Here is a 27,110-nt window from a genome sequence, read left to right on the forward strand (position 1 = left end):
TTCACTCACTCACACCTCAGCCATCTAAAAGCATCTACCTCCAAATGCCTTAGAGCTGCAGAAAGTTCCCACTGGAGCTAGGAACTGCAAACAAAGCTGAAAGTAATTCTTCAGCCAGTTCCTGCCCAAAAACACCAGTAGAGGAACATCCCCGATGACACTCGGAATCAACAGAAAACACATTACATGTTTCACATGGGGGAGGGGAGAGTCAGACCAAAGCCACCACACTTTTTTGTTGTTTGTTCGTTTGAAGATTTTATCTATTTACTTTATGTATATAAGTGTTCTATCTGCATGTACACCTGCCTCGCAGAAGAGGGCATGAGAGGGTATAGATGGTTGTGAACCACCATGTGGTTGCTAGGAATTGAACTCAGGACCTCTGGAAGAGTAGACAGTGCTCTTAACCACTGAGCCCTCTCCCCAGGCCAGCCACCACACCCTTGTGTGTCACAAAAGCAGAAAAAGATTGCAGATGAAAAAGAAGTTTCTGCTTTGAAATATGCTTCCAGAGGCAGCTTCTAAACGTCTCCAGATAAGGCACGGGATGAAACCCCTCACTGCAGGTAGGTCAGGAGGATGTGGCGAGTGCTTCAGAGATGTCTCAAAACCCATTGTCAGTGGCTGCTAATGAAGTGCTTTCTCTGGCCACAAAAGGCCACTGGGATGTGTTGTTTGAGTATGCTGCAGGCTTTCCACATGAGCCCGGAGCTGTAAAAGTAACATTGCTTGTGCACATCTGGACAACTTTTCCTTCTTGTTTGCATTCATCCAACTGTTTGGTCTTTGTACCAGGTGCCCGATGCCACTTGTCAGATTGACACAGTTTTGGAGAAGAGGGTCTTTAAGGGTTTCCCACAGCATTCAAGCGTTTCATTACAACAATGCAAAGGATGGTAATACAACAGATGATTAGTGTGGTGGTTTGTGTAGGCATGACCCCCATAGGACTCATGTGTTTGAATCCTTGGCCCGTGGGGAGTAGCACTATTAGGAGGTGTGGCTCTGTTGGACGAAGTGTGTCACCGTGTGTGTGTGGGGGGGGGCCTTTGAGCTCTCCTATGCTCAAGCTCCACCCAGTGTGGAGCACAGTCCCCTTCTTCTGCCTTCGGATTGAGATGTACAACTCCCAGCTCCTTCTCCAGGGCCACATCTGCCTGCATGCTGCCATGCTGCCTGCCATGATGATGATAATGCACTAAACCTCTGGAACTGTAAGCCAGCCTCAGTTAAATGTTTCCTTGGTCATGGCGTCTCTTCACAGCACTGACACCCCCAACTAAGACAAGTAACAAATACCCTTTGCTATAGTGACTTGGATGACGAAGGACGTTTCTGCTTCTAACAAAGGTTCCCGGAGACTGTCAGGAAAGAGCAAACAAGAAGCTACCTTGAGTAGGGAACCATTTCTGAAGAAACATATGGGTAAGTTAGGTCGCAGTGGGAGGGTGACAGTCTAGCACCTATGAGGCTCTGGGTTCAATTCCCAAGCGTGACTAATATTGATGACAAAAAAATTTTAAAAGAGAAAAATATTAAAATCTGGGATAATACATCACACAGAAAGCAGCAAGTGTGCTCCTTGTCATGTGTGGCTGAAAGGAAGGTCTTCGAGGACCAGGATAGGGTGGAAAGGGATGTGCTAGATTCTTTCATGTAAAATTTGTAACAGCTGATGTAAAACGCACAAAGCTGAAATACTCTCTGCTTCTCACCAATCGTCCTTTCTCCTTCATCCTTGACGTCCTTGACGTTGTACCTGACAGTCAGCAGTGTCTGAAGTTCTGTGGTCCTCTCTCCCTTTCTCTGCCTTTCATTTCCCTTTACCAGAGACTATGGACAGAGCAGACAGCAATGTGAAAAGAACAAAAATAAGTAATAAGAGAAAGGAGGTTGAAAAGTTGATGCAGGGTCAGTGAGTCTTTCTTCAAAGTCTTCCCTGGAGGGCAAGTTTACCCCCTGTCTCTGGCTGAGGCACTGTCCAGGCACTATCCTGAGGCAGGGTATGGGAAAACGTTGCTTCAGGCTTAAACTGGAAATCAACTCCCCACCTGTCTTTCTATCTTTCTGTCTTTCCCTTTCTATTTTTTTCTCCCTCTCTTCTATCTTTCTCTCCCCCTTTCCCCTCCCTCAGTCTCTCCCTTCCTCCCTCATTGCTCTTCCTGCTTTCTTTTACTCTCTGTTCTTCCTTCTTCCTCATCTTTCTATGTAGCCCAGGCTGGCCTTAAACTTGCAATTCCTTTGCTGCAATCTCCCAAGGGCTGGCTTACAAGTATGCACCATCACGTCTGGCTTCCAAAGATCATGTTTAAAGTGTGGTTAGATCCAACTAGATGCCCTTAGATTTAGATGGGTCCAGCTCAGCATGGCAGCTCATACCTGTCAGCCTAGCATTTGAGAAACTGAGGAAGGAACACTGCTGTGCATTTAGGCCAGCCTGGGCTACACAACGTGCTCTGTGACAAAGTGAGACTGCCTGATAACCAACAACCAAGAACTGCAATGAGAGCCGAAATGAAGCACAGTTGCTTTTATTCCCAGAACTCCCTTTGTTTGGTATTATTTCAATTATAGTATTAAGTGTTGTGTATACACAGATATATACAAGTTATTATTCATACTTATCTCCATAATAGCATACATACTCTATAAGTATGTAAAGCATTATTCTCATGTATAAATATATATTTTAAGACTTGTTTTATTTTAATTATGTGTGTGTAGGTGTGTCTAAGTGTGGGTTTGTGCAAAAGTTCATGTATACAAAGGTCAGAAGAGCATATTAGATCCCCTGGGTCCTGAGAGCTAAACTCTAGCCCTCTGTAAGAGCAGTACCGCGATCTTCAGTGCTGAACCATCTCTTTCTAGGCTTTATATACTGAACATAAAAACCTTTATGAAAATTCTGCTAACATTTTTATACCACTAGGAGTTTCATATTTGTGGATTCATTGTTATTTAAAACTTACGGCAATCTGAAATGACAAATTCTATAACCCTGTTTATAGGATCAGGCCAATTAAAAAAAAATTATAGCATTCCCTTAGTTTGCTATCACAAGACTGTGTCAGTACCAGGTCAGACTGAGGGATAAGCTTCCCTGCCACAGAGAGTTGTTAGAGCTGCTGCTGGAGAGCAGGAAAGGGTGTGTAAAACACAATTTTTTTTTTCTTTTTTTGAGAAAACTGGAACATAGAGGGGTTGTTTTGTGGAAAGAGAGTGTTGATGCCTGATTGGAGGTGCACACATACATGGAGGAAATAAAATGAACTTTAAAATAGCTGATGTCCTGTGCACTATCAGCTACAGGGAAATCAAGACTTTAACCAAACAGGTGTTTACTTCCTACACATTTAGCTTTAGCAACAAGTTGGTCCATTTATGAAAAATTCTCACACTGCCTTTTTTTTTTTTAAGTGGTGAACATAACATGTTGCTACCCAATTGAGTGCCCAGGTGCTGTTCCCAGAGCTGAGGGCAGCTGCCATGTCCACGGGGTTCCCGGCATGGGAAAGCATCAGAAACGTGAGACAAATAGCCAGGCACAAGATAGTTGCCACACAATACATAATCTCACACAGATGGAAACACTGAAAAGCTGATTTTAGCCAGCTGGTTTTAAAATGATGTTTCTTCTTTTCCCCTTCTCATTTAACCCAGAACCTCAGGCCATGGGGCGATGTTACCCACATTCTGGGTGGGTCTTCCCTTTTTATTTAAAATTCTCTGGAGGGGCCAAAAAGATGGCTTGGTAGGAAAAGGTGCTTGCTGGCAAGACTGATGACCTCAGTTCGATCCCCACAGTACACATGCTAGGAGACAACTGACTCCTACAAGTTGTTCTCTGTCCCCTTTGCATGTGTGCAATGCTCTCCATACCCATTCCACGTGCATGCCCCATTCCTTTATCCTGCCCTGCCCCCAACACAAATGACTAGATTATAAGAAATGTGTCTTTAATCTATAAAACAACAAAACCTACATATTCCCTTGCAAGTAATTTGTTTGACTTTTTAAAGAATGGTTAGAATCGGGACTGAAGAGATGTCTCAGAGGTTGAGAACACTGGCTGCTCTTCCAGGGGTCCGGAGTTCAATGCCCAGCAACCACACGGTGGCTCACAACCATCTAACCTGAGATCTGGTGCCCTCTTCTGGTGGGCAGGCACATATGCAGGCAGAACACTATATGCATAATAAATAAAATTTTAAAAAAAGCTAAAATCAATTAGACAGCTGATCTCCCAATATGAACTACTTCTGAAAACTGTAAGTGGCTTTTTATTCTTTTTTTTTTGTCTGCTATGAGACACGACTTCTCATCTCACATCCCAGGATGGCTTCAAACTCTTCACTGTAGTTGTAGATGACCTTAAGTTTCTGATCCTTCTGCCGCCACCTCCTTGGTTGCCTGATGTTTTTCATGTAGGACTGAGGCCTCATGGGCTTTTTTCTCTTGCTCGCTTTAGCATGACTAATGTTACCCTCACTGAGCTCATGCTTGAGTTGTTTGGTGAGAGTTTAATGGGTGTAGCTTCTGACATCACTAGCAGACACAGTCTCACAGGGAGCTTCCAGGGCCTCTAGCTCTCACAGCCTTTCTGTGCCTCTTCTGAAGCATCCCCTTTGCATGACGGCAAAATTCATTACAAAACCTTCATTTGCATAATTGTTATGCCGTTTTTTGAAGCAGGATGAGTCTGCCACTTGGAATCCTACATGGATATGAGCCAGTGTCATTTCTCTTTACACTCAGAAACATATGCATTTGCAACAGAAAAGGATCTCTATATGGAAGATGTCATCGGCCTGTTTTAGGACATTGTATAGGGTGCTGGAGTGTGGTATGCAATATATGTACTTGTAATTTTCTCCCTGTGGTGGCCTTTTCACCTAAGACAAACTCTGAGAGAAAACACCCTCTCTTCTGAATACTGTCCAGTTCACAGTTAGGCAGAGTTGGGTCTTCTCTGCTTGCTGGTATGTCCCTGGTGCCAGGGCCAGCTTGGGAGGAACCAGAGGGGATAAAAGAAATAATTTCCTCGTGGGTGTAACAAGTAAATTGGCTAAAATGTGAAGGTTTTTCTAAAGCTATTTCATAGTAATGAACCCTAGTATAAGCCAAGACCTACGTGAAATGGGAAATTCCTGGTTATCTAGTTGGCCCACAGCAATAATCAGCAACCCTTCCCACTGCCATAAGAAGTCAGCTTGGGGCTGCTTAGTTTCTGAGCATTAGGTGGGAAGAATGGCACTAAAACAACATTCTTTCCAAATACTTCCAGGGCTTAGTGCTTGGTTTCCTGTCTGCTGCACTATGTGGGAGTAAGTCCATCCAATCACAGTTCATTCCTATGTTTTTCGGCTTCACATTCGGGAATGTAAAGCCCCCAGCTAGAGAAAAGCCTGGAATGCATTGATGGGACCTGAAGGACCAAAATTACCTAGTATTAAAACTGACAGTATTCAGGAACAATTGTTCTGGCCAGTGGAGGCCAGACTCTTCAGCTCTCTACATGGCAAGTCAGTCGGTCTCTAAACGGTCAGTTGTGCGGAACAACAGCTGCCCCGGCCACTGAAGACACACTGGAGCCACAGTACTGATCACTTAGAGTCCAGAGGCCCTTTGAAGTTGGCATTTTGCTTTTTCTCTGAGCACATGAGTAATTCTAAACCTTTTGGAAACCCGAAGAACAATCTAGTCTCCCTAAATTCAGAAGATTGTTAAGCCTTAGTCATCTTCAAGCCATTCCTGTAATCATCTAATGTATTTTTATTTTCCAGTATTAAGGATCAAACTTAAGGCCTTATCCATGCCAGGCAAGCATTCTACCACTGGGCTACAACCTCCATTTACTGTGTTTTTATTTACCACAGTACAAAATACCAGCAGCGGTCTCCACCACTAATACCTTTTAGTTGCAAGTTCATCCTTAGTCAAAAGAAAGAAAAAAAGAGAGAGAAAGAGAGAAAGAAAGAGAGAAAGAATCCCACAGAGAACTATTTAAACTATTTATTTTTCTCAACAATGCTTTCTTGTCTTCCTTTGTGCATGGAGGAGGCAGTCATGTAAACACCAGGGTTTTGTGCTCTGGAATACCGTACTTCCCCTTGTGCTCTTCGAATAGTGTCCTCAGCTCCTGCAAGTAGGTCCGATGCAGCTCCTCAATCTGCTCTGGGGTCGGGTGCAGAGTCTGCTGAACAGGGATGGGGCGGCCAACTGCGAAGGGCAGAGCACATATCAACTTCGAGGAACAACCACCCCTCCACCACACTCAGCCTGTGTCTCCAGTGGGCAGCTGAGGGCTGGGCTGCCAATCTGCATTCTGCCAGCCTGCTGGCCCCAGTCCTCTCCTCAGCTCACTGGCTGCCTCCCTCAGTCACACCATCCCACTTGACAACAAATACAGACTTTCCCTTCTCAGCACACACTGGGCTGTCATTCTCCTGGGGGTTGACTTTTGAGTCATACTCGCTGCTGTGCAGACTGCAGCTGTGAGCAGAGTAGGCGTTCCTGTGTGCCACGTCACTCTCATCTCCTCTGGGCATAGCTGACAGCCAGAGCACAGCGTTCTTAGTGTGATTCACTGTGAAATGCGCAGGTCACCTGGCGTCCCTCAGGTCTGTGGGTGTTTGTTTGTTTGTCTTTTTGAGACAGGGTTTCTCTGTGTAGCCCTGGCTGTCTTGGACTCAAATTGAAGACCAGGCTGGTCTTATACTCACAGTGATACTCCTGCCTCTGCCTCCCCAAGTGCTGGGAATGAAGGTGTGCACCATCATAACTGGCTACTCTATTTTGAATTTAAATATGTAATATATATCTTTTGATATACAGTATATAGATATAGATAGAAATACAAGTCTATCAATATCTTTTGAATCAATAGAAAGTGTCACATATCATTACAGTGGAGCCTCTGTGAAATGACCATGGCTCATTATGAAAACAGTTACATAAGCTGAGCAACATTATTCACTGGATTCCAAGGCGACTAAATTTTTGAAAGAAATAACATAATGTGCCCCCATGTCTAAAATGTCCAAGAAAAGTTGCAAAATGAAGTGTGATTCTATCTGTGAAAAAATATTTTTAGGTGCAGCAGTGTTTTTAGTGTGCAGGAAAAACTGGGAAAGATGAACATTTCCCTCCAGAGACAGAGTCAGAGATGGAAAAAGGTTCAGTTAATTTGTATCATATGAATGTTCCACAAGGAAGAAGGCATTTATTTCATCTATACACTCACAAAATGCCAATTGGTAGTAAAATTTGCTCTTCTGTATATATTTTTAAAAGATGTTTATATACTAAGTAATCTCAGAATTTTAGAGTCCAAAAATACAAGTCTTTGTGGTCTGTGTACATTCCACCCCCTGTTGGCCTGGTGATGCTACTGCTCCAGGTTGGTTAATGTCAATTCTTGATGCCCAGGGTTCTGAAGTCATTGGCTTGGGCATGAGGCCCATGGGCATGGCAGTAAGAGGTAGCTGGAGGACACAAAGGGAGGGCCCTGCTTTGTCTTCTGCCAAGCTACATGCAAGGATGAGCCCGTGCCAGGAACAGAGGTGATTATTTAAGAAAAACTAAACCACTGTGAAGGAGTAGAGTGGCAGCAAGTGATAAAGAGCACGAACAAGGGAGCTGAGGGTCATAGAGCAAGGAGCATCACACCCAGAGCCTGAATTGCTCAGGGGTTCCCCAGATGGAGCCTGCACACCCTCATGGACAGGGTTACTTGACCTTTTGGAGGTCAAATGCATGCACAGCAGACATTAAGTCCTCACACACACCGCGAGACAACTGGAGGATATAAACCACGTGTGCTGCTGTGTGCCTGTAGTTGCAGCACTCAGGAGGCTTAGGCAGGAGGACCAGGAGTTCTAGGCCAACTCTGGCTCCATAGTAAGCAGACTGGATGGACCTTAGCTTTCTCTCCACCCTAATTTTTCCTGGGTGTGGGATGAGAGAGTATAATTTGACATTCTCAAAGCTGCCTCTCAGTTCAGAACTTTGAGGAAGGAAAACTGAGAAACTCTACCCAATGGACCAGTGAACTTGTAGTGTCACAGAAAAAACTGTAGTTTCCAGTGAGACTACTTCAGTGAGGGTGGCCAATGTGACAGTGCAGGATGCAATGGGGACTGACAAGAGGCATTGCTGTGTAAGGTGAAAGTGACTGTGCTGCTCCCAGCTCAATGTCACAGGAATTGTGACCTCTCCCCTAGGGCATCTTCTTTCCAAGGAATGAGTGACACCATGGCTAAGCTCAATCATATCCCCTTCTTATGAAGTTTCGTTCCATTTAAGTGGGTTCTTCCAGGAGCCCAAATATGCCCTTGTCTAGTGAATTAATCATAAGACCGTCCCCTTGTAAGATGCCCATAGCCCACTTGCCTTTCACTGGGAACAGTGGGGACAAGCCTGTGTGGGTTCCTTTCACCTCCTGTTTCTTGAACTTGAACTGAGTCTTTATTGGAAACATTAATGCTTATGGGTATCTAACAGATGTCACTAAATTGAATGCTGAACAGCCTAGGAAGGTTACCACAACAGCCTCTCCTTCACAGATAAGGCAGGCTAATATCAAAGCTAGCCTGGGCTACAGAGGGAAACCTTGTCTCAGAAAAATGGAGGGGAAAAAGCCCTACCTGGTGTGTTGTAGTTTTCATTACGTCGTGGCTGACGTGCTCCAATGTTGCAGCTTTCAATCTGTGCCCCTGTTGGAATGTGGCTGCTCCCTGTAGCCTTGCACAGCAGGCTTGTTTATCCCCCATGTGCTGTGCTAAGTTTACCAGGGCTAGAGAACCGGAAAAGCACAGCGGTGCACCAAGGACTCCAAGGATCCCTATCTTGCTTTAAACCCATTCTACTACTGTGCTGTGTGCATCTTGGAGAGAGGACAAGGAGTTTTGGGACAAGTGAGGACAGCAGCCTAAGCGCTGGACGCTCATTTTCCCCCCTCTGGGAAGGAAAGAATCAATCTTTCGCAATAAAAACATCCTTATTAGCCGGGCGTGGTGGCCTATGCCTGTAATCCCAGCACTCGGGAGGCAGAGGCAGGGGGATCACTGTGAGTTCGAGGCCAACCTGGTCTACAAAGTGAGTCCAGGACAGTCAAGGGTAACACAGAGAGACCTTGCCTCAAAAACCAACCAACTAGACAAACAAAACAAACAAAAACAAAACGAAAAAAACAAAAAAAAAAAACATCTTTATTCTGCTTGTCTGCAGGAAGAGTCTATAGAGTCTATAATCCTCCATTTTGTTTTGTTTTTGCTTTTAGACACAGTTTTTCTGGGTAGTCAAACTGGTCGTGAACTCACTTAAGTAGCCCAGGCTGGCCTCAACCTGTCTCAACCTGTCAAGCACCAGGATTGCAGACATGTACCACTACAGCAGCCCAGACTCTCCTAGGGTCACGGAGAACACTCCCTTCTCAAACTGTACCATTGCAGAGAGAAGAGGTGAGCATTGTGGCCAGGGGGGACTGTGGAGATACTTGGGAGCTGGAGGGACCCTGAGTTCAGATCCAGTCAGACAGAAGTTCAAAGGACTTTGGCCTTTGTGTGTGCATGCATGCATACACGACTCCGGTGCATGGCCGTGCAGACATGAACCTTCAAGGAGCAGTTAGCACGCCTTACTAAGCACTGGAGTGTTGTACTATGCAGTGTGGGCTGCCATGCTGGCACAGGATTATTTTGAGCTAAAGGCACCTAAAACACTGCAGATGGTGCTTCTGCCATATGGAGAAGGGTACTATGGACTTCTCTTTTCCTCCTACGAGAAGGAACTAAAACTCCCATGTAAACGATGCTCTCCTTATACCAGGGAGAAAGAAACATTCTTTTCAGCAGGCAGGGGAAGTAGCCAAGAGAAATCCTTGCAGACTGTGTTACAATAACCTCTCCCTGTCTTTAGTCTCTGCCTACATTTTAGCTGCTTTTCCTCCACTGCCTGTCTTTGGTCAAGCCAGCATGTAAACATGTCTCCCGAGCACTTCTGTGACTCCTCATGATTTTGTTCTTTCCTTTAGCACCTCCTGTCCTGTGAGAAAACTTCAGTTGAGTTCCCTTCCTTGCCTCTTATTGCACAAGTCCCTTAGCCTGTGCTTCCCCCTCAAGTATGTGACGTTGATTTAAGACACAGTGGACTTTTTTTGCTCTTACGTGGGTTGGAATCAGTTTCATTAAAATAAGACACATTTCCTTACCTTTTTTATTTAGAGAGAATCCAAGCTTTTGTATCCTCTCAGCCACATTCAACCATTCCTGTGTGCTTTGCATGCACATGCACACATATGGACATCAACATATAGGGATTATTATCTTTAAAAAGAGTTTTTTGAGAGAAGGTCTCATGTAGCCCGGGCTGACCTTGAACTCATTATGTAGCAAAGAATGGCCATGAACACTGGCTCCTCTTGCTTCTAACTTTCAGGTACTGGGTTACAGGTATTCATCCACCCTACCTGTTTTATGTGGGGTGGGGATGGGGGGTGGGGGATTGAATCTTGGCTTTGTGCTGGGAGGACAAGCATTCCACCCACCAAGCTACCTGCCTAGCTCCTTATTAGGCTTTAATCTGTTCATTTGTCTGTTTGGTTTTGAGACAGGATCTAGTATGTAGCCCTGGCTAGCATTTAACCTGAAATAGTCTTCCTGTTTCTGCCTCCTAAGTTATGGTACATAAGACATGTGCCACCATGCCAGGCAATGCTACTTATTCCTCTCTTCTCTTCTCTTCTCTTTCTCTCTCTCTCTTTCTCATAAGGATTTATATATTTATATTTATTCATTTTTATGTATACGGTGCTCAGCCTGCACGTACCCCTGCAGCCCAGAAGAGGGCACCTGACCACATCATAGATGGTTGTGAGCCACCATGTGGTTGCTGGGAATTGAACTCAGGACCTTAGGAAGAGCAGCTAATGCTCTTAACCTCTGAGCCATCTTTCCAGCCCCACTATGTATCTCTAAAAACATCTGGAAGTTAGGCATGGAGAGTACCAGTTTAGCCATGTGACTCGACCCTAACTATTTCATTTTCTAAGAATGAGGCAAAGTGTCTGACACATCACCACATTCACACCCACAGAGCCGTACCATCCTGGGACATTTTGTAAAAGATTCACACTAAACTGTGTCAAGGGCTTCCTTAGCTATGCTGGCATTGGCTTACCCAACTGATGACAGCTGTGAGTCTCTGAGTGCCTCCTCCTCTCTGTCTTTCCAGAAACTGAGAGGTTTTTGTTTTCTTTATTTGCTTGCTAGTTTGCTTTTAATGAGACATTTGTCTATTTCCTCACAATTTGACTTGGGTTAACATTTTGCCAAGAATCCCTGCTCAAGGAAAGCTTAATACAGTCAGCACTCTCAGCAGGCTGGTCAGGAAGGTTTCTGTCCTGTGCATCTGCAGCACGCTTCCAGGACTCGGGCACACAGCTCTGTGACCCCTGAGAAGCCCAAGGGAGGATGTGACAGCTACTCCTACCTTCTTTCTTAGAATTGGAAACTCTAAGGCTGGGAAGAAAGAAAACTATTCTAGTCACTCTGAGTCAGACCTTAAACCCCACCACTTCCCTCAGCTCGTTGCCTGATATATGATGAGGATTCTTAATGCCAATATTAATCTCTACATCTGAGGCCATGTTAGCCACAAGCCTTTCTGACACACATACCAAGAACCAATCCCTTGTCCCTCTCTCCCTCCTTATTTCCTTCTTCCTGCTTTCTCTCCCTCTTTCTTTGCCTTCCTTCTTACAACACTGGGAACAGAATCTGTCTCTTGCATGTTTGGCAAGTCCTCCTACATTAAGCTAAATAGAGTCTACCTATGTAGCTTTTGTCCAGGCTGGCCTTGAACTTGATCCACAGCCCTGGTCAGCTTTCAACTTGTGACCTTCTTGTCTCAGCTGCCCAGTAATTGGGATTAGAGGTCTATGCTTGGTCTGGTTCACACTGGTTTGGCTTTTGGATCTTGCCTCCCCCTCTGTTGTCCTAAGTATGACAGCTGGGTATAGACATAAGGTTATTGTGGAATTCAAATGCTGATTTCTGTATCCCCACCCCCGTATCTGGTTGCAAGCCTTGTTCTGAGAAGCTCCTGTATCAATGTTGTATAAACGCTGCTCTCCAATTGTCCTCTTGTATGCAAATAAAGAAGTTGATAGCCAATCACTGAACAGGGGAGAGAATATAACTGGACTTGCTGCCAGCCACGGGAGGAGGAGCTAGAAGAGGAAGTGGGGGAGTCAGCCACAGCACAGGTGCAGGAGAGATGCAGAAGATTCAGCTGGAGCAAAGAAAGAATGAAAAAGCAAGTAACTTAAGGATTTGGGCAAAGCTGGAGTCAGGAAAGCAAAGAGGGTCAAGAACAGACTGAAACTGCTAAATATTGTGCTGTAAGATTTATAAACAAATATAAAAGTGTCTCAGTTATTTGTGTGATGGCTGGGTTAAGAGAGAAACTAAGAGATAGAAACAGTTTGATAAAAATAACTATTAACAGCTCGTTGTCTATGAAATCCATACTATTGTGCTGCCTCAGAGGTTAAGAGCACTGTCTATTGTTCCAGAGTTCCCGAGTTCAATTTCCAGGAACAACATGGTGATTCATAACCCTCTAGAATGACACTTGGAGCCCTCTTCTGGTGAGTAGGCACACATGCAGGCAGAGCAATGTATAAGTTATAAGTAAATGAATCTCAAAAAAATATTAAAAAAAGAAATCCATGTTATTATCTTCATTTAATACTTTCTGATAATAACAGGCTGCTGGAGACACTACTGACTAAGGACACTGGAAGTCAGCAGAGGGTAAGCCAGTGGACTGTCCCTTCATTCTGAGTTTTTTAAAGAGGCACAATGCACACTATGGATGACAAGACGACTTGACAGCTGGCTCACATTTAGCAACTTCATTTGTCTCTGGCTTTGTCAGGATAGGCAGAATTTAACAGTATCACACACCAAGCCACTGTGCTTACAAAACAGACAAACAAAAACACACAAAAGTTTAATGCAATGAGGTAATAATTAAAATCCTTTAACTGAACAGAATGCCCTTTATTTTCAGTACTTACAAATTTTTGTGACCATATGCACTACATGCAATTAAACTTTTTCCTTGAATCATAACTTGTAATTTCTGTTATACTTCTCTCCCATAGCTGAGCAGAAATGATGAGATGATATGATGGCAAAGAAATGACCCAGTTGATCATGGAAGTACAATTGTACCCGGAAATGTAGCTCAGTGCTCTCTGTAATAACTAACCAACAGGCTGCTACACCCCATCTGAGTTAAATATGGCAACTAAAAATAGCTTCCTGTGACTACATTTGAACTGTAAAGCTCGTGTAAACTGATGGCAGAAAGCGCTGTGTGTCCATGTGCACCTAGCACCTGGCATTAGGGGTTCCAGTGCAAGGAGAAGGATTTGAAGATCAAGATCACCTGGCTACAAAGTGCGTTCCAGGCTAGCCTGGGCTACACGAGACTCTGTTATGAAAGAGAAAGGGGAGGAGGGGAGAAGGAGGAGAAAAAGGATTGAAGGAAATCCTAGTGAAACAGATCTTTTAAAAGGCAGTATATTTAGACCTTAGTTGTCAGGCTATTGTGGTAAAGATAGTATTTCTATTTTATATAAAGTCAAAGCGGTGGTTTCTGCACTGTCTTATTTTCAACTTCCTAGTCTCTTCCAAGCCTCAGAAGGGAATTATTTCACTCCTGCTACTTGTTTCTTGTTTAGTTTTTGAGACAGAGCCTTGTGTGTTGCTCAGGCTGCCCTTGACCCTGGGTTCCCCCTGCCTCTGTATCCCAAGCAGGCAAAACCTCAGGCCCCTTTCCTTTTCTACTTCTCCCCATATCTAGAGATTCAAATCACCTTTTATAACTAAAAGCATTTGCACCTGAGCACACATAAGCATGATTAGTTGCACAAAGGAGGCGTTTAGTAAGAAGCTGATGCTGGGGGCGGGGGTGTGTGTGTGTGGCTGTGAAGACATATATATATATAAACTTTCAAGTGTTTAACTCTGAAGTTGTTTGTCTGTCAGTCAACCACTCTGCTACAGGCAAGTGCAGAGAAACAGGCCCAGGAAGAAGCACTGGAAACTTCATGTCTTACAGGAGATTCTAGTTTAACAGTGGTATATTGCAGGGTAATCAACGGCCACTCCAAGGTGAACAGAGATCGTTCATTAGGCGTGAGTACTGTGTTTGAAGCTCAGTTAAAGTCTAAGACAATGGTTCTCAACCTCCATTAGAGGTTGAATGACCCTTTCACTAGGGTTGCCTAAGGCCATCAGAAAACGTAGATATTTGTATACAACTTCCAATAGTAGCAAATTACAGGTATGAAGTAGCAACTAAAATAATTTATGGTTGGGGGTCACAACAACATGAGGAGCTATATTAAAGGGTCACAGCATCAGGAAGGTTGAGAACCAGTGGTCTGAGACATTATGAAGTCGAAACTCAAGGCTACATCTTTTAATGTTAGTACTTAGTCATTAATAGTAAATGGAGTAAGATCATTTTATGTATTTCAGGTACGTACCAACAGTGTAGATCGGTTTCCGATAGGGCATTAGGCCAAAGCTGTACTGGAAAATCCCTCTGCCACAGATTAATGGTATGGTGAAGCCTGTTAAGTTCAGCATTGTGTCTTGCACAGTTCGAAGCCATGAACCCTTAGGGTTATTAATCTGTTTGTATAGATCATTTTCACCAAAAGAAAACACTGGGACCAAACTGGCACTGCAAGTAACAAAGAGAAAGGACACAGTTTACAAATAATTGAAAAATGTTCATTTGGTTGTTTGTGAAAACGTATATACAAATAGGTCTGAAGGTTCACACACATGTGTATGCATAGAGGCTAAAAGTAAATGTCCCTACATCAGAGCTGGAGGTACCTGTGTTTGCAGGTGCCAGGCCTGTGGTGTGGGTGCTGACATCTAAACTCCAGTCCCCAGAATTGCACGGTCCAATTGGTGAGCCATTAAATACCTCCAGCTTCAAGAAAACAATCTTTTTTTTTTCAAGGATACAATCTTAAATAATGTATTTTCATCCGGTTTTTTTTTTTTTTTTCAACAAAAACTCCCAAACTCTAAATGTTCCAGTGACAGTGAATCTTCATTATCAACTCCACTGGGGTTGGAACCTCCTAGGAGACACACCTCTGGGTGTCCATGAACGTGTTTTGAGAGAAGTTTTGAATGAGGAGTGGAAGATGATCTCTGAGGATAGGTCCTCATTATCCATGGGCAGGGGTCTTAGATTTAATAAAGAGGAGGGAAGATAAAAGTGAGCTGAGTCCCATCACTCATTGCTCTCTGCCTGTAGACAGTGGGTACAACATGACCAGTGCTTACTGCTCCCCAAATGTGTTCCCTACCAAGATGAACTGTATCCCCTGAAACAGGGAGCCCACATAAACCCGTCTTCCTCAAACTGGTTTTCTTAGGCGTTTGTAGCCATGGGGGAAAGTAGCAAATACAGCCCTTCCAGTGCTATCGCCTATACTACAGTTGAAACCCTGAAGCTGAAGCTGCTTCATGGACTTCAAAACACTTCAAGCTGTACTTGAAATCCTGAACTACATAGCAAGACCATCATCTGCAACAAAACTGAAAAAAACAAAAAAACAAAAAAACCCAAAAAAACCCAAAAAGACCACTTACCCATGGGTCAAGGCAATCTTAACAAATCCTTTGCGCTTGTGGATACATAGGGTAAAATTTCCAGGGTGGGCATTCAGTGTCTCCTCTGCAGCCCCGAGAACAATGACTGAAATATTCCCACCTCCGTCCTTGCTCAACACATAAGACAAGCTCTTCTGAGAAACTGAAAGCGGTCCTTTGTGAGTCAAACAGATAGTGTAACTAGCCATTCCTTCTGAAGAATTATTTTTTAAAATAATATTATACAGCAGCAGTGATGGTTTTATTATGATTCCTACTATTAGAGAAATCTGAGTTTCTGAATGTTTCTCTCTCCTCTCTTTTTCTCTACAGAGTCACACTATGTAGGCTTGCTGGCCCTCAGCTCACTAGGCTAAGCTTGTATCAAACTCATGGCAAGCATTCTAGCTCAGCCTCCAACATACTGGGGGTTACAGGTCACATGTGGCTTTGAATGGCCTACCCCTTTGAAAGAAAAGGCAGACACTGATGGATGAGAGAACCTGACCATTCGTGGATGGCTTTGAACTTTCCCTGAGTTTAAGACATGTCGTTTAGTTCTGAGTAACCTGAGTGAGAAATAAGACATTGCTTCTTTGGCAGAGACAGCCCCCTGGATCTTGACACATGTTCCTTCTAGCTCTCTTCTGGCCAATCCTCATGCCTTTCTACTTCTAGCTTGCCCTGATATTTTGCAGAGTCCCTTCATTATTTCTATTGTCCTCTAATCTCATCTATACCCATGAACTCAACTACCACTTGTGCGTGCTGAGTTCTATCAAACCCATCTCCTGGATTATATTTCTTGGCTTGCTGGGCAATGTCACCAATGGCCAAATGGAAATCTCCAAATCCAGTGCATCAAATGATTCCTCAGAGCAGATCCTGTTCCAACATTAATGATCATGACGAAGGATCCCATCGCCCACCCAGTCATCCAGTTCGAAATATCATTCTGCTGTGCCAGTTCCCTTCTGCCGGCCACCAGCTGACTGGTGACTCATCTCACACAGCTGCTGCCTACCTGAAGAAGAGGAATCCATCCTGAAATCTTGTTACTCTATCAGACACTGCTCTCTTCTAGATTCCTGCCATCAGAGCTCTGTGCCAGGCCAGGCCTCATAGGGTCTCCCTGATCACTGCCATAGGCTTGTCCCATAGTCCTAGTGTTCACACCACCCATCTAGCCTATCTCTGTGCTGCTGTGTGAATGAGCTTTCTATCAGTTAGCGAATGAATAGATAGCACTTTTGTTCAGAGACCCCGCACAAGTTTCCTGTGGCTTTACCCACAGAGCAAAATCTAAGATCCTCTGCAGGATGCCAGAGGCTGCTGTGAGTAGAACCCTGCTACCTGCTCCAGCATAGTAGGCAGGCAGATAGTACATAAGCCTCAGAACACATACTGTTCTGGCTGACACCTGGTGGCTGCAGACTCTCCAAAATGGGCCAAGAGGAATGAGTTGTAGTTAGGGTTTAAGAGAATCTGTAGCCACAGAAATTTCCTGTGTTTGGGGAGGATCAGAGGAAGAAGTCTTGGACCACAAAATTTCCTCAGAAGCCAGAACTGGGAAGTGCTGCTGAGGCCTCATATACAGTTAAGTCAGCTAAGTTGACACTGGCCAAAAATTTAGGTTTTCTTATTTAGCATTGAAGACATGAAGGCTGCAGCAAGAGGAACTATTTCATAATATTATGAACCAATAATGGCCAGTGTTGTGGTACACATGTCGGCAGGTGGATCTCTGTAAGTTTGAGGCCAGCCTGATCTATGTAGTGTCAGGCCAGCCATGGCTACCAAGAGATCCAATCTCAGAAGCTCCAATAAACAAACAAACAAACCAATGGTGGCACATAACACACAGATCTAATCTCAGTGTCAACTCCAGTAAACAGGAAGGGCTGTGGTCATTGACTGTGATTAAAAAAAGACTCTGAGACTGACAGTGTCTGACATGGCCATGGAGAGGGGTGTATCTTGTCTCACCCACACCTGCTCTCAAGTACTCCAATTTATTAGAGATTATACTTTGATTCAGAAAAAAGTTAAATCTCTTTCTGTGACTTTTTTTTTTCAATTTCTGTGACTCTTTTGGAAATTAAAATTTTATCTTTAATTTTTTCCTTTCATAAAACTCTAACTCAATGTCTACAAAATAAAGATAGACAGGATTATTTTCTCTGGTAGTTTGGGGTGTGAGTGTGTCCAGTAGAGGTAAAATGATAGATCAGAAGGAAGTAGGGGAGCTTAGAGCACTGTCCAGTGTGCCCTACAGCACCCATTAGACTGGGTTTGGCTTTTGAGGCCACTAACTGGTGCAGACCTGGCAAAGCCAGCATGGATCCTAGCCAGCTTTGGATTGTAAATGATTTCCAAGCAATACATAACAACAGAGGCGACTATATGGGAAGCCACGACAATCTGGAAGTAATAGAAAATCTGCCCCTAAGCTCTGTCACTAAGCAATACTGAAGTTACACTTTTTTGGAAAAGGCTACTGACTCATTTTTCTCTATCCTCAGGAGCTGCAAAGCTGATGATAACCACCCTACATAACTGTGACAGGCACACAATACTTTGTCAGCTACTGAAGTGCATGGTCAAACAGTCGATCAAGCTGGAAAACAAACGAGTCTCTGCAGTTGAAATGAAGGCTATAGGCAGGAGCACAGCCCTCTGTATATGTGGAATAGGCCCCTTATGAGTGCCTCAGGCTGAATCTGTTCTCAGAATTAGCAATTAAAGAGCACTCTAGTGCTTGACAGGCAGAGCGCAAGCACCCACAATCTCATAATTCGAGAGGTGGAAGCAGCACCATTAGGAATTCAGTGCCAGAAGGCCAGCCTGGGTTATGGGGTGAGGCTCTGTATAGTCCTGTCTGTCCTGCAGCTCCATTTGCAGAGCAGACTGAGAAGGAGTTACCTTTGTTTCTCCCTTTTCTTCTTTTCCCTTCTGTGCCCCCTTCTTTTCTTCCCATGTAGATCTGGAGGCAGAGCTAAGCCTCCTTCATGCTTGACAAATGCTGTACCATTGACAACATCCACAACTCTTGCAGTTACACACAATGCAGGATGCCAAAGCTAGCAAGCACACTGAGCACTTCATGTCACTATCACTACTGGGAGGCACAATGGAGGATTTTTCCAACATAAAAGTATTCAAAGTGTGTTGGGGCATGGTCTGGTGCTTTGTATTTGACTGCTAATTATTTTCCCCACTGAGACCAACTTGCTGTCTTTAAGGGGCAGACTCATGGGCCCCCACAAGATGTTTGTAATTCTTGCCTCCCAAGTTATCCCTGATTGGCTGAGTAAATGCCTGCACACATGGACAGGACAGAGTGAGCAGGTGTGGCCAAAGGGCTGCCAGGGAGAGATGGATCTTGGGATGAGAGCTGGATCAGGGATGGAAGAGGAGAAAGGAGCAGATTTGCCATGGGAGAGGAAAGAGCCACAAAGGCCAGGAAGAAGAACTCTGAAGTTCTGTATGGAAAGAACCGGCCCAGATGAATAACATAAGCGAATATTTTGAGATTATGAATGGAAAATAGCCCAGTCAGAAAGGATTAAATCAGATGGCATGGGATAGAAGCTGGGAGATAATGGAATATAGTTTAGGCGGCTAATATATCTGCTCAGCCCCAAGTAATATAAGGCTTATTATAAAATAGAACAGGTGTCTGTGTCCTTTTATTGATGTGTAGCAGGTTAGATAAACCACCATAATAATTATAGGTATTTAATGTTAAACTTCATTAGATTTTTTATAGATAATACAAAAAAAGTGCCTCTCCAAAGTGTGATTTATAATTTATTTGTTCCACGAATGTATTCCCACAATGGAGTATAATATATATAAAAATTAAGGCAGACGATAGATTGAACGTATTAGACAGCAAATATTAAGTGAGCATGGGAGAAGAGGGAAATAGGGGTGGGGGAGGGGCATGGGAGAGAGAGGGGGGGAGAGAGAGAGAGAGAGAGAGAGAGAGAGAGAGAGAGAGAGAGAGAGAGAGAGAGAGAGAGAGAGAGAGAGAGAGAGAGAGAGAAGAGGAGAGTTGGTAGAATAGGGCGAGAAAGTAGAGAGAGAGGTAGAGAGAGATCACATGGAGGTCTGCCTTTGGCAGGGTCACGCCTCCATGGCAGGTAAATGGTGACACCACAGTAGGCCAACAGAAGGAGAATCTAAACTAAGTGCACTCACTGATTTATTCTACCACTGGATGGTGTTTATTAGAAAATTCCAATGTTGCTATCACAATAGTAAATACTTGGGATGGACAGAACAACAGAAAGCATGGTCCCAAGGTCCATGCACTGAGGGTCCAGGAGTGAGTGTGTGAGGAAAATCCACAGAGCACAGGAAATCTAAAATCAAGTGGCTGCTGTATGTGCTGCCACAGCACTGAAAGGACAGTGGCTGCGACCCCAATCTCTGTAGGTACAGTGTGGCTCCATCACTTACCATAGTTCATCAGATATTCTCGGAAGAAGGGGAACCGGAACCACAATGTGGCCACATGAAGATACACCATAAAGCCAGGAAATAGCTTCTTGATATCTGAATAATTTGTACAGAAATTTCCAAAGGCTCCAGCCACGAATGCTCCATGAGGGTGAAACCCAAATATATAATTGTGACTTGGATCCAAATCCTGGGTTTTGATGAGCTACAGCACGTTCACATTGAGATAAGGAAATGACATGACACCATGAGTGACAAGTGGAAGAATTCCCTGTGTCTTAAGCCAGCGGGCAACGAGAACAGGATTCACCTTAGTTCACTGGATTAGAGATGTTTTGACATTTATAAACTATCCTCTAAGTTCGGGTCCCTCCACACACTGTCTTTCAGACTTTGTCTATGATGGAAGGTTAATCTCCAGTGAACAGCAGTAGGGATGTGGGGCCTCATGATGGGGACTCTTATTCTCTCTTGCCTTCCCTATCTGCCATGAGATCATCAGCTAGGGTGATAACTGGTTGAACATTAGAACCTTGGTATTGGACACCCAGCCCCACCCTCAGGTTTCAGAACTGTGAGGAATAAAATTTTCTTTAAACAGGTCTGATGCTCTAGTATTCATTGTAAAAGCACAAAATGAACTAGACACACTCCGTCCGGAATGGGAAAAGGTGGAGATGCCCAGGATGGAAACACACGCCACTGTCCTCCCAACTCAGGACTTTAGGAGACAGTTCTACTCACGTGAATTGGAAAATAGTCCTTAAAGTACTTCCACACAGTCCAGCTTCGGACCCAGTCAGATCTCCTGCCTCCTCGCTCTGGGGTTTCCCAGTCATAGAAGAACCAGGCCAGATATGGGATGTAAATGAACCAGTAATTGTGTACTATCAGCATCACTAGGATCCCAATGCCTATCTCCCCTGCAAGGAAGGAGAAGCTGGGTGGAGCTGGTGCATCGGCATCTGCTCCCTGCATTTCATAACCACTGGCTATGGAAAGTAGAAGAGTCACTGCTGTAGGAAATCTTGGCTTCCTACATTGGCTGTACAGTGCAAGGAGAGGGCAAGTGCTACCCCAGCTTCCATTTTCAAGAACTCTATTGTCAGAAACAAAACAGCATTGTATTCGTTAATTTTCCATGGCTGTGACAAAACATCATGATCAAGTCAACTTACAAGAGACCGTGTTTAATTTAGAGCTTATTGTTTCAGAAGATTAGAGAGAGATCACGAGTGGGAGCAAAGGCATGAAGGCAGGAACACTCCTGCAAGCAGGAGGCAGAGAAGGCATACAGGAAACAGCACTTTGCTTTTAGAGCCTCAAAGCTTGCCAGCAGTGACCCACTTCCTCCCACAAGGCCACACCTCTTACTGCTCCCAAGCAGTTCCACTACCAAGGATACAACATTTAAACAAATGAGCCTATGACTGTCATTCTCTTTCAAAGCGCCATAAGCAAAATGGGGGCATTTCAGGTTCTGGTGGCTATGAGTTCTTGTTATGTTTATGGAGAGTCATTTGTCGTTTTTAATAAATAAAAAAACCCAATTGTTTGATTTTACCAATGGAGCCTTGGGAGCCAGGCACCAGGGTGAAAACCTGCTAGCTCAGAGAGTCAGAGAAACCACCCAGCTGGCTTTCCTACTCCACTGATACTGCAGAAGGAAAAAGCTTTTTTTCCTTCTCCATGATGTCTCAAATACCCTCAACTCAATGTCCCTCCCTCCTGTTTCCTTATGTTCAATCCCTGCTTTGTGGTTACTTGCTCTGCCTCTTGACCTATGGTTGACTTTATTTAGCTCTTGGTTTAAAGGTATGTACTACTGCTGAGCTTCACCACAAGTACTTGCTTGTAGTAAACAAAAAGCTCTAGGATCAAAGGCTGAGCGAAAACACAATTAGGAAAAGATTTTTCCAGTTCACAATCTCGGGGTTCACAATGTGATCACATATATTGCAAGAATCATTCTAATTTTTTATGTGTGTAATAATATTGCTTTAAAATACAGGTGGGAGAGAAAAAACTTGACCTGAAAACTGACAGCAAAAAAATGATACCTGTACAATAAGTCATTATGTTTAATGCATAGTTTTGTTTTTTGAGACATGGTCTTTAGAATCTTCTTTGAGAGTAATAGAAAGTGGTCTTGGAATGTCGTGCTTTACAGATATTTTGTAATAGAGGATCCCTTGGTATTTAGCCTAGGCTTAGATAGCACACCTATTGGTTTGGGCTGAGAATAAGTAAAGTTTTTTCTTTGTTAGAGAACATTCAGCTGAAGCTATGTTCCCATGGAAATCATGTAAACACAGTGGCTTTAGCTCCGGACAATTCAGCATTAACTTTTCCTGACTATTATTGAAGAAATGATAGTCAGGTCATGTTGACCATTGCTTGGAAATTGGTTGGTTTTTGCTGTATGCTTTATTGTAGGTCACACAGAACTGTTTGTATTTCATTATTTGACTGTTCTATTGATTGTAAATTATCAGAAAAATCATGATGCAATCTGTAATGAAAAAAAATCGAACTTCACTTAAATAAAGTACTGGGGTTGGCCCAAGGGATAGCAGCAAGAAAATAATGAAGACAGAAAAGTAAAGTTCTCCTGGGCTATAAAACGTTTCAGTTTTGTAGCATATGCCTGGGCTAGTATTTTTTTCTCTCTGTTCCTCAAGCTCTCCTCAACAACTAATTCCTAGCTAGTTGTTCACCAATGGTTGGTTTCCCTTAACCAGTTGTTCACTGCCTGCACAATTTTCCCTACTGCAGATCCACCAAGTTTTTCTCCTCTCTCCTCTTCACTGGTTCTCAGAGCTGGTCTGTAGGAATCTATTATAGCTTAGAAGCCAGGTGTGGTGGGGCATACCTGGAGATAAGGTAAGAGGATTGAGTCACAGGCCAACCCAGGCCACATAGTGAACCTGTGTTTTGAAAAGAATAATAAGAATTGTATCAGCTGGGTGGTGGTGGTGCATGCCTTTAGCCCAAGCACTCGGGAGGCGGAGGCAGGCGAATTTCTATGAGTCTGAGGCCAGCCTTGTCCACAGAGCAAGAGTTGCAGGACAGCCAAGGTTACACAGTGAAACCCTGTGTCAAACCCCTCACCATAAAAAAGTATATCAATAAGAGAGGGCAGATTAAAAACTTAAAGCCTGGTAGGTTATGAATGTTCACTAGTGCAGGTCCCTTTAAGGAGTCATGCGTCAGCCTTCCTTTTTGCAATGAGATGCCCTCCAGACCCCAAACTCTTGTCTACTTCTTTTCAATCTCATTTTAAAAAGTCCTGAAGCAAGGCTACATCAAGCCATCCCAGTGACACCTACTGGGTCTATCCCTGAGACACCACAGTCTTTCTTCTGTATGATCAGATGCATAGTGATACCCCGCAGTGGTGGTCTGAAGCCACTGGCAGTGCTGGTCAGTTGCTACGCTTTTACCAATGTATACATATTATTGAGACCTGTTTTAGCCTTTAGCATAGCATACTTGTAGCTGTTTTGTTTCTTTAAGTCTCCATTTTGTATGTAAGGTGAAACTAAGTTTAGGTTCCATGTTCTACCTGCCTGAGAGCTTCAATAGCCTTTTACTTACAAATCAATACTTGTCAAATGTTCTGCTTGATTAATGATTATTTTCAACTTACTAACTTACATACTTATTTAATGATATATTTCTAGCTAAGCAAAACCACCATACCCTGCTATGTTCCTTTCTCCTGGACCGGTGGGGGACTGGAAAGTCCCCCAAACCTATATTCTAGCCATTCAGCTTAAACTGCTGTGTCTAGCCACCTGGATATGTCATGCTTGGAACAAAATCGATTCTTCTTGTGTTTATCTTGTCAAATGCTGTAATGCTGCCCTCCTCTTATTTCCCACCTGGTTACCTGGTTGTTACCTGGTTATAGCTTTTCTTACAAAAACCTGCCTTAGAATCAGGCTGAAGTCACAGTTAGGGTCCCGAGGAGTCCTTTCTGTGACCTGACTGCAATCAGCCATGTCTTGGGGTGGGTTTTCACTCAATAAACCATCAATGTCTCATCGAGATTGGTGCTTGATTGGTTTGTGTGACAGTTCATGTACTACAACAATGTCTATGCTAAAACTTTAACTGGTAAATCAGACACAGTAAGTGAAAGAAACTACTGGAGAAAGGTAGTGAGTCCAGAAAACTACTGGTTCCAGGTAGGTGACATTTTGCACAAGGCTAAATGATGACATGATAAGAAGGCCGTGGTTCTCAAAATCAGGGAAGAGCAATAGATGAACAGTTAGAGCACACAGGAGTGTTAGGGCCATGAAGTGAAATCTGCTACATATCCGCTACCCACAGACGTGAACCTTGTAATGTCAGTGACATCGCACATTCAACATCCCTCCTCCAGGAGGGGAGCATGCATGTCTCTCTGGCCTAAATAAAAAGCCACTTTATGTCCTCCTTTCTAGTAAGTTCCTCCACCAACAGCTGATCAGAAGAGCAGATTTAAGTGTCTAACTCCTGATGTCCTTGACGGCCAGCCATGCAATAAAGCCCTTTTTTTTTTGTTGTGGTTGCAAAATCCTTGTGCCACAGTATTGGCAGAACTTGAGCATCTCCTCTTTTTTTGCTCCATTTGTGCTTCCTTTGTGTTATTGCCTTGGCAATTTTTGCTGTGGCTTGAATAAAAATGGCCCCAAAAGGCCTATAGGGAGTGGAACTATTAGAAGGTGTGGCCTCATTAGAGCAGGTGGGGCCTTGCTAGAGTAGGTGTGGCATTGTTGGAGTAGTGTCTCTATAGGCTAGGCTTTGAATCTCAGGTGCTTAAGCCACACCCAGTGTGGCAGTCTTCTTCTGTTGCTGCCAGTCAAGATGTAGAACTCTCAGCTCCCTCTCCAGTACCATGTCTGCCTGCCTGCCATGCTTCCCACCATGACAATAATGAACTTTAAGCCAGTCTCCAATTAAATGTTTGCCTTTGTAAGTATTGTTGTGGTCACAGTGTCTCTTCACAGCAATAGAAACCCTAAGTACTGCAGTAATAATCAGGTGTCTTGGTGCTGAGGATATGTGCAATTGGGCAATGCAGATGGGCATCCAGTTTTAGCCACAGCACCTGAAGAGTGACTTCTGACCCATACGCACCTAGACTTCAGAGCCAATCAAGACTGGCAGATAGAGATACCCCCAGGTCACTCTAGGCAGCGCTCAGGGAAACTAGAACAATTTATGATGCTCTGTGACCTTTTCTGTGTGTACGTGTGGGTGGTGGTAAACAAACATCTATTCACCCAAGATAGGGTACCATCCATAGACCAAAGAAAAAAGTCTCACCCTAGTTCAGCTTGGTGGATCAACGGTTTACTGTAGTTATTGACAGCAAGGTGGGTGAGGGGTTACTCACAGATGTACCGTTGGGGAAATAGTTACATGATATATGGCTTATAAGAAACAATAATTATTAATTATCCATTACCTTTAATTGCTTGAGATGTGTATAAACATCCATTTCACATAGCCCAATTAAATAACATTATTTTTGTTTTGTTTTGTTTTGTTTTTTCCAGACTGGGCTTTGCTGTTTTAGGCCTGGCTATCCTACAACTCACTCCATAGACCAGGCTGGCCTCAAACTCACAGAGATTGGCCTGCCTCTGCCTTCTGAGTGCTGGGAATAAAAACATATGCCAACACTGCACAGCTAATAATACTACATTAAAAAAAAACAACCAAGATGGATGGAAGGAGGGAGGGAAGGAAAAAGATAGAAAACAGCACAAGAGAAATAAAGTTGACAAGGTTATTAGACAGGAGTGAGAAAGAATCCAAAGCAGGGAGTAGGTGAATGCCTTCTCTAATCTGGCTGACCCGGGAAGCTGTCTGTGAGCTGGGGTCCTGTGGGGACTGTGTCTGGGAGGAGAGGGCAGCACAGGCAGGGCTCTTACCCAACAGGAGGAAGGATAGGACCCACTGCAGCACAGCAGCGGTTTGCAGGCGCCTCTCCAGCGGGATATTGAGAGGTGCGAACTCGATCTTCATGGTCTCACAGCAAGCACTGTCCCGTCCACAGGGTCTGCTGTATCAGCACTGACCAGGAGGCAGAAGTTCTGATGGGCAGGAAAGGATCCAATTCCCCCTGGAACAGGAGGTAAGGGAGGGTGCTTAAGGCTGAGGCAGGGTGTCACTGTTACTGTGCAGAGCTAGACAGATCACTGGGCACTTCTGGAGAGCTCAGCTTGCCTCTTGCCCAATTGCAGGGCCTGGGTCTCCGCCCCTGTTTGACCATGTTTAATCTGATAAGTTCTGCTGGCTATATTGGCTGCACAGCAAGCCCCAGGAATTCTCCACATCACCTCCCCAGCCTGACTTTTTACCTGGATTCTGGGCACCAGGCTCTGATCTTCACGCTTGCAAACATCTGAACAGTTGAACTCTCTCTCTCCAGCCCTTCACCTGAGTTTTACGCAATTAATTTAATTAAGTAAAGGTCTATAGGGCAAAGGGAACTGTATGTGCAAAGGTCTTCCTAAGAAAAGGGAAGGGTGCCATTTGTGACAGGTTGGTAAAACTGTTTTAGGTTTTCTTTTGTGTTTCTAGTTGAAGAGTTACCGTCTTCTCTCTTAGATTTCTTTCTGCGCCGTTCTCGAGGCTCCATGGGGATACCGTGATTCCATACTACGTCATACACTGTGAAGCTCTCGCACCAACAACACTTTACAAGTATCCTATGCACTCCAGTTTGCAGCTAAGAAAATAGGGAAACCAGGGCTCAAAGTAGAGGCTAGCTGGGCTACACCTGACCCTGTCTCAAAAATTAAAACACACACACACACACACACACACACACACACACACACAGACAGACAGACAGAGAGAGAGAGGGAGAGGGAGAGGGAGAGGGAGAGAGACAGAGACAGAGACAGAGAGAGACAGAGAAAGAGAAACAGAGAAAAAGACAGACACAGAGAGAGA

At 44.0% G+C, this 27,110-nt stretch overlaps 1 protein-coding gene across 1 annotated transcript; it reads right to left on the reverse strand.

Moving 5' to 3' along the window:
* Window positions 1–6,001: 6,001 nt before the first annotated feature.
* On the reverse strand, window positions 6,002–26,424 carry LOC127196375 (2-acylglycerol O-acyltransferase 1-like). The gene is made up of 6 exons (XM_051154022.1): window positions 26,084–26,424; window positions 20,901–21,079; window positions 20,157–20,361; window positions 15,693–15,867; window positions 14,564–14,763; window positions 6,002–6,222 (listed from the first exon to the last, which is right to left on the reverse strand). Exons 1-6 carry the CDS (start codon window positions 26,175–26,177, stop codon window positions 6,068–6,070), a joined length of 1,008 nt encoding a protein of 335 aa, XP_051009979.1. The 5' UTR covers window positions 26,178–26,424; the 3' UTR covers window positions 6,002–6,067.
* Between the last annotated feature and the right edge of the window lie 686 nt (window positions 26,425–27,110).

This window comes from Acomys russatus, chromosome 12, assembly GCF_903995435.1.
Source record: "Acomys russatus chromosome 12, mAcoRus1.1, whole genome shotgun sequence".
Classification (NCBI taxonomy): Eukaryota; Metazoa; Chordata; class Mammalia; order Rodentia; family Muridae; genus Acomys; species Acomys russatus.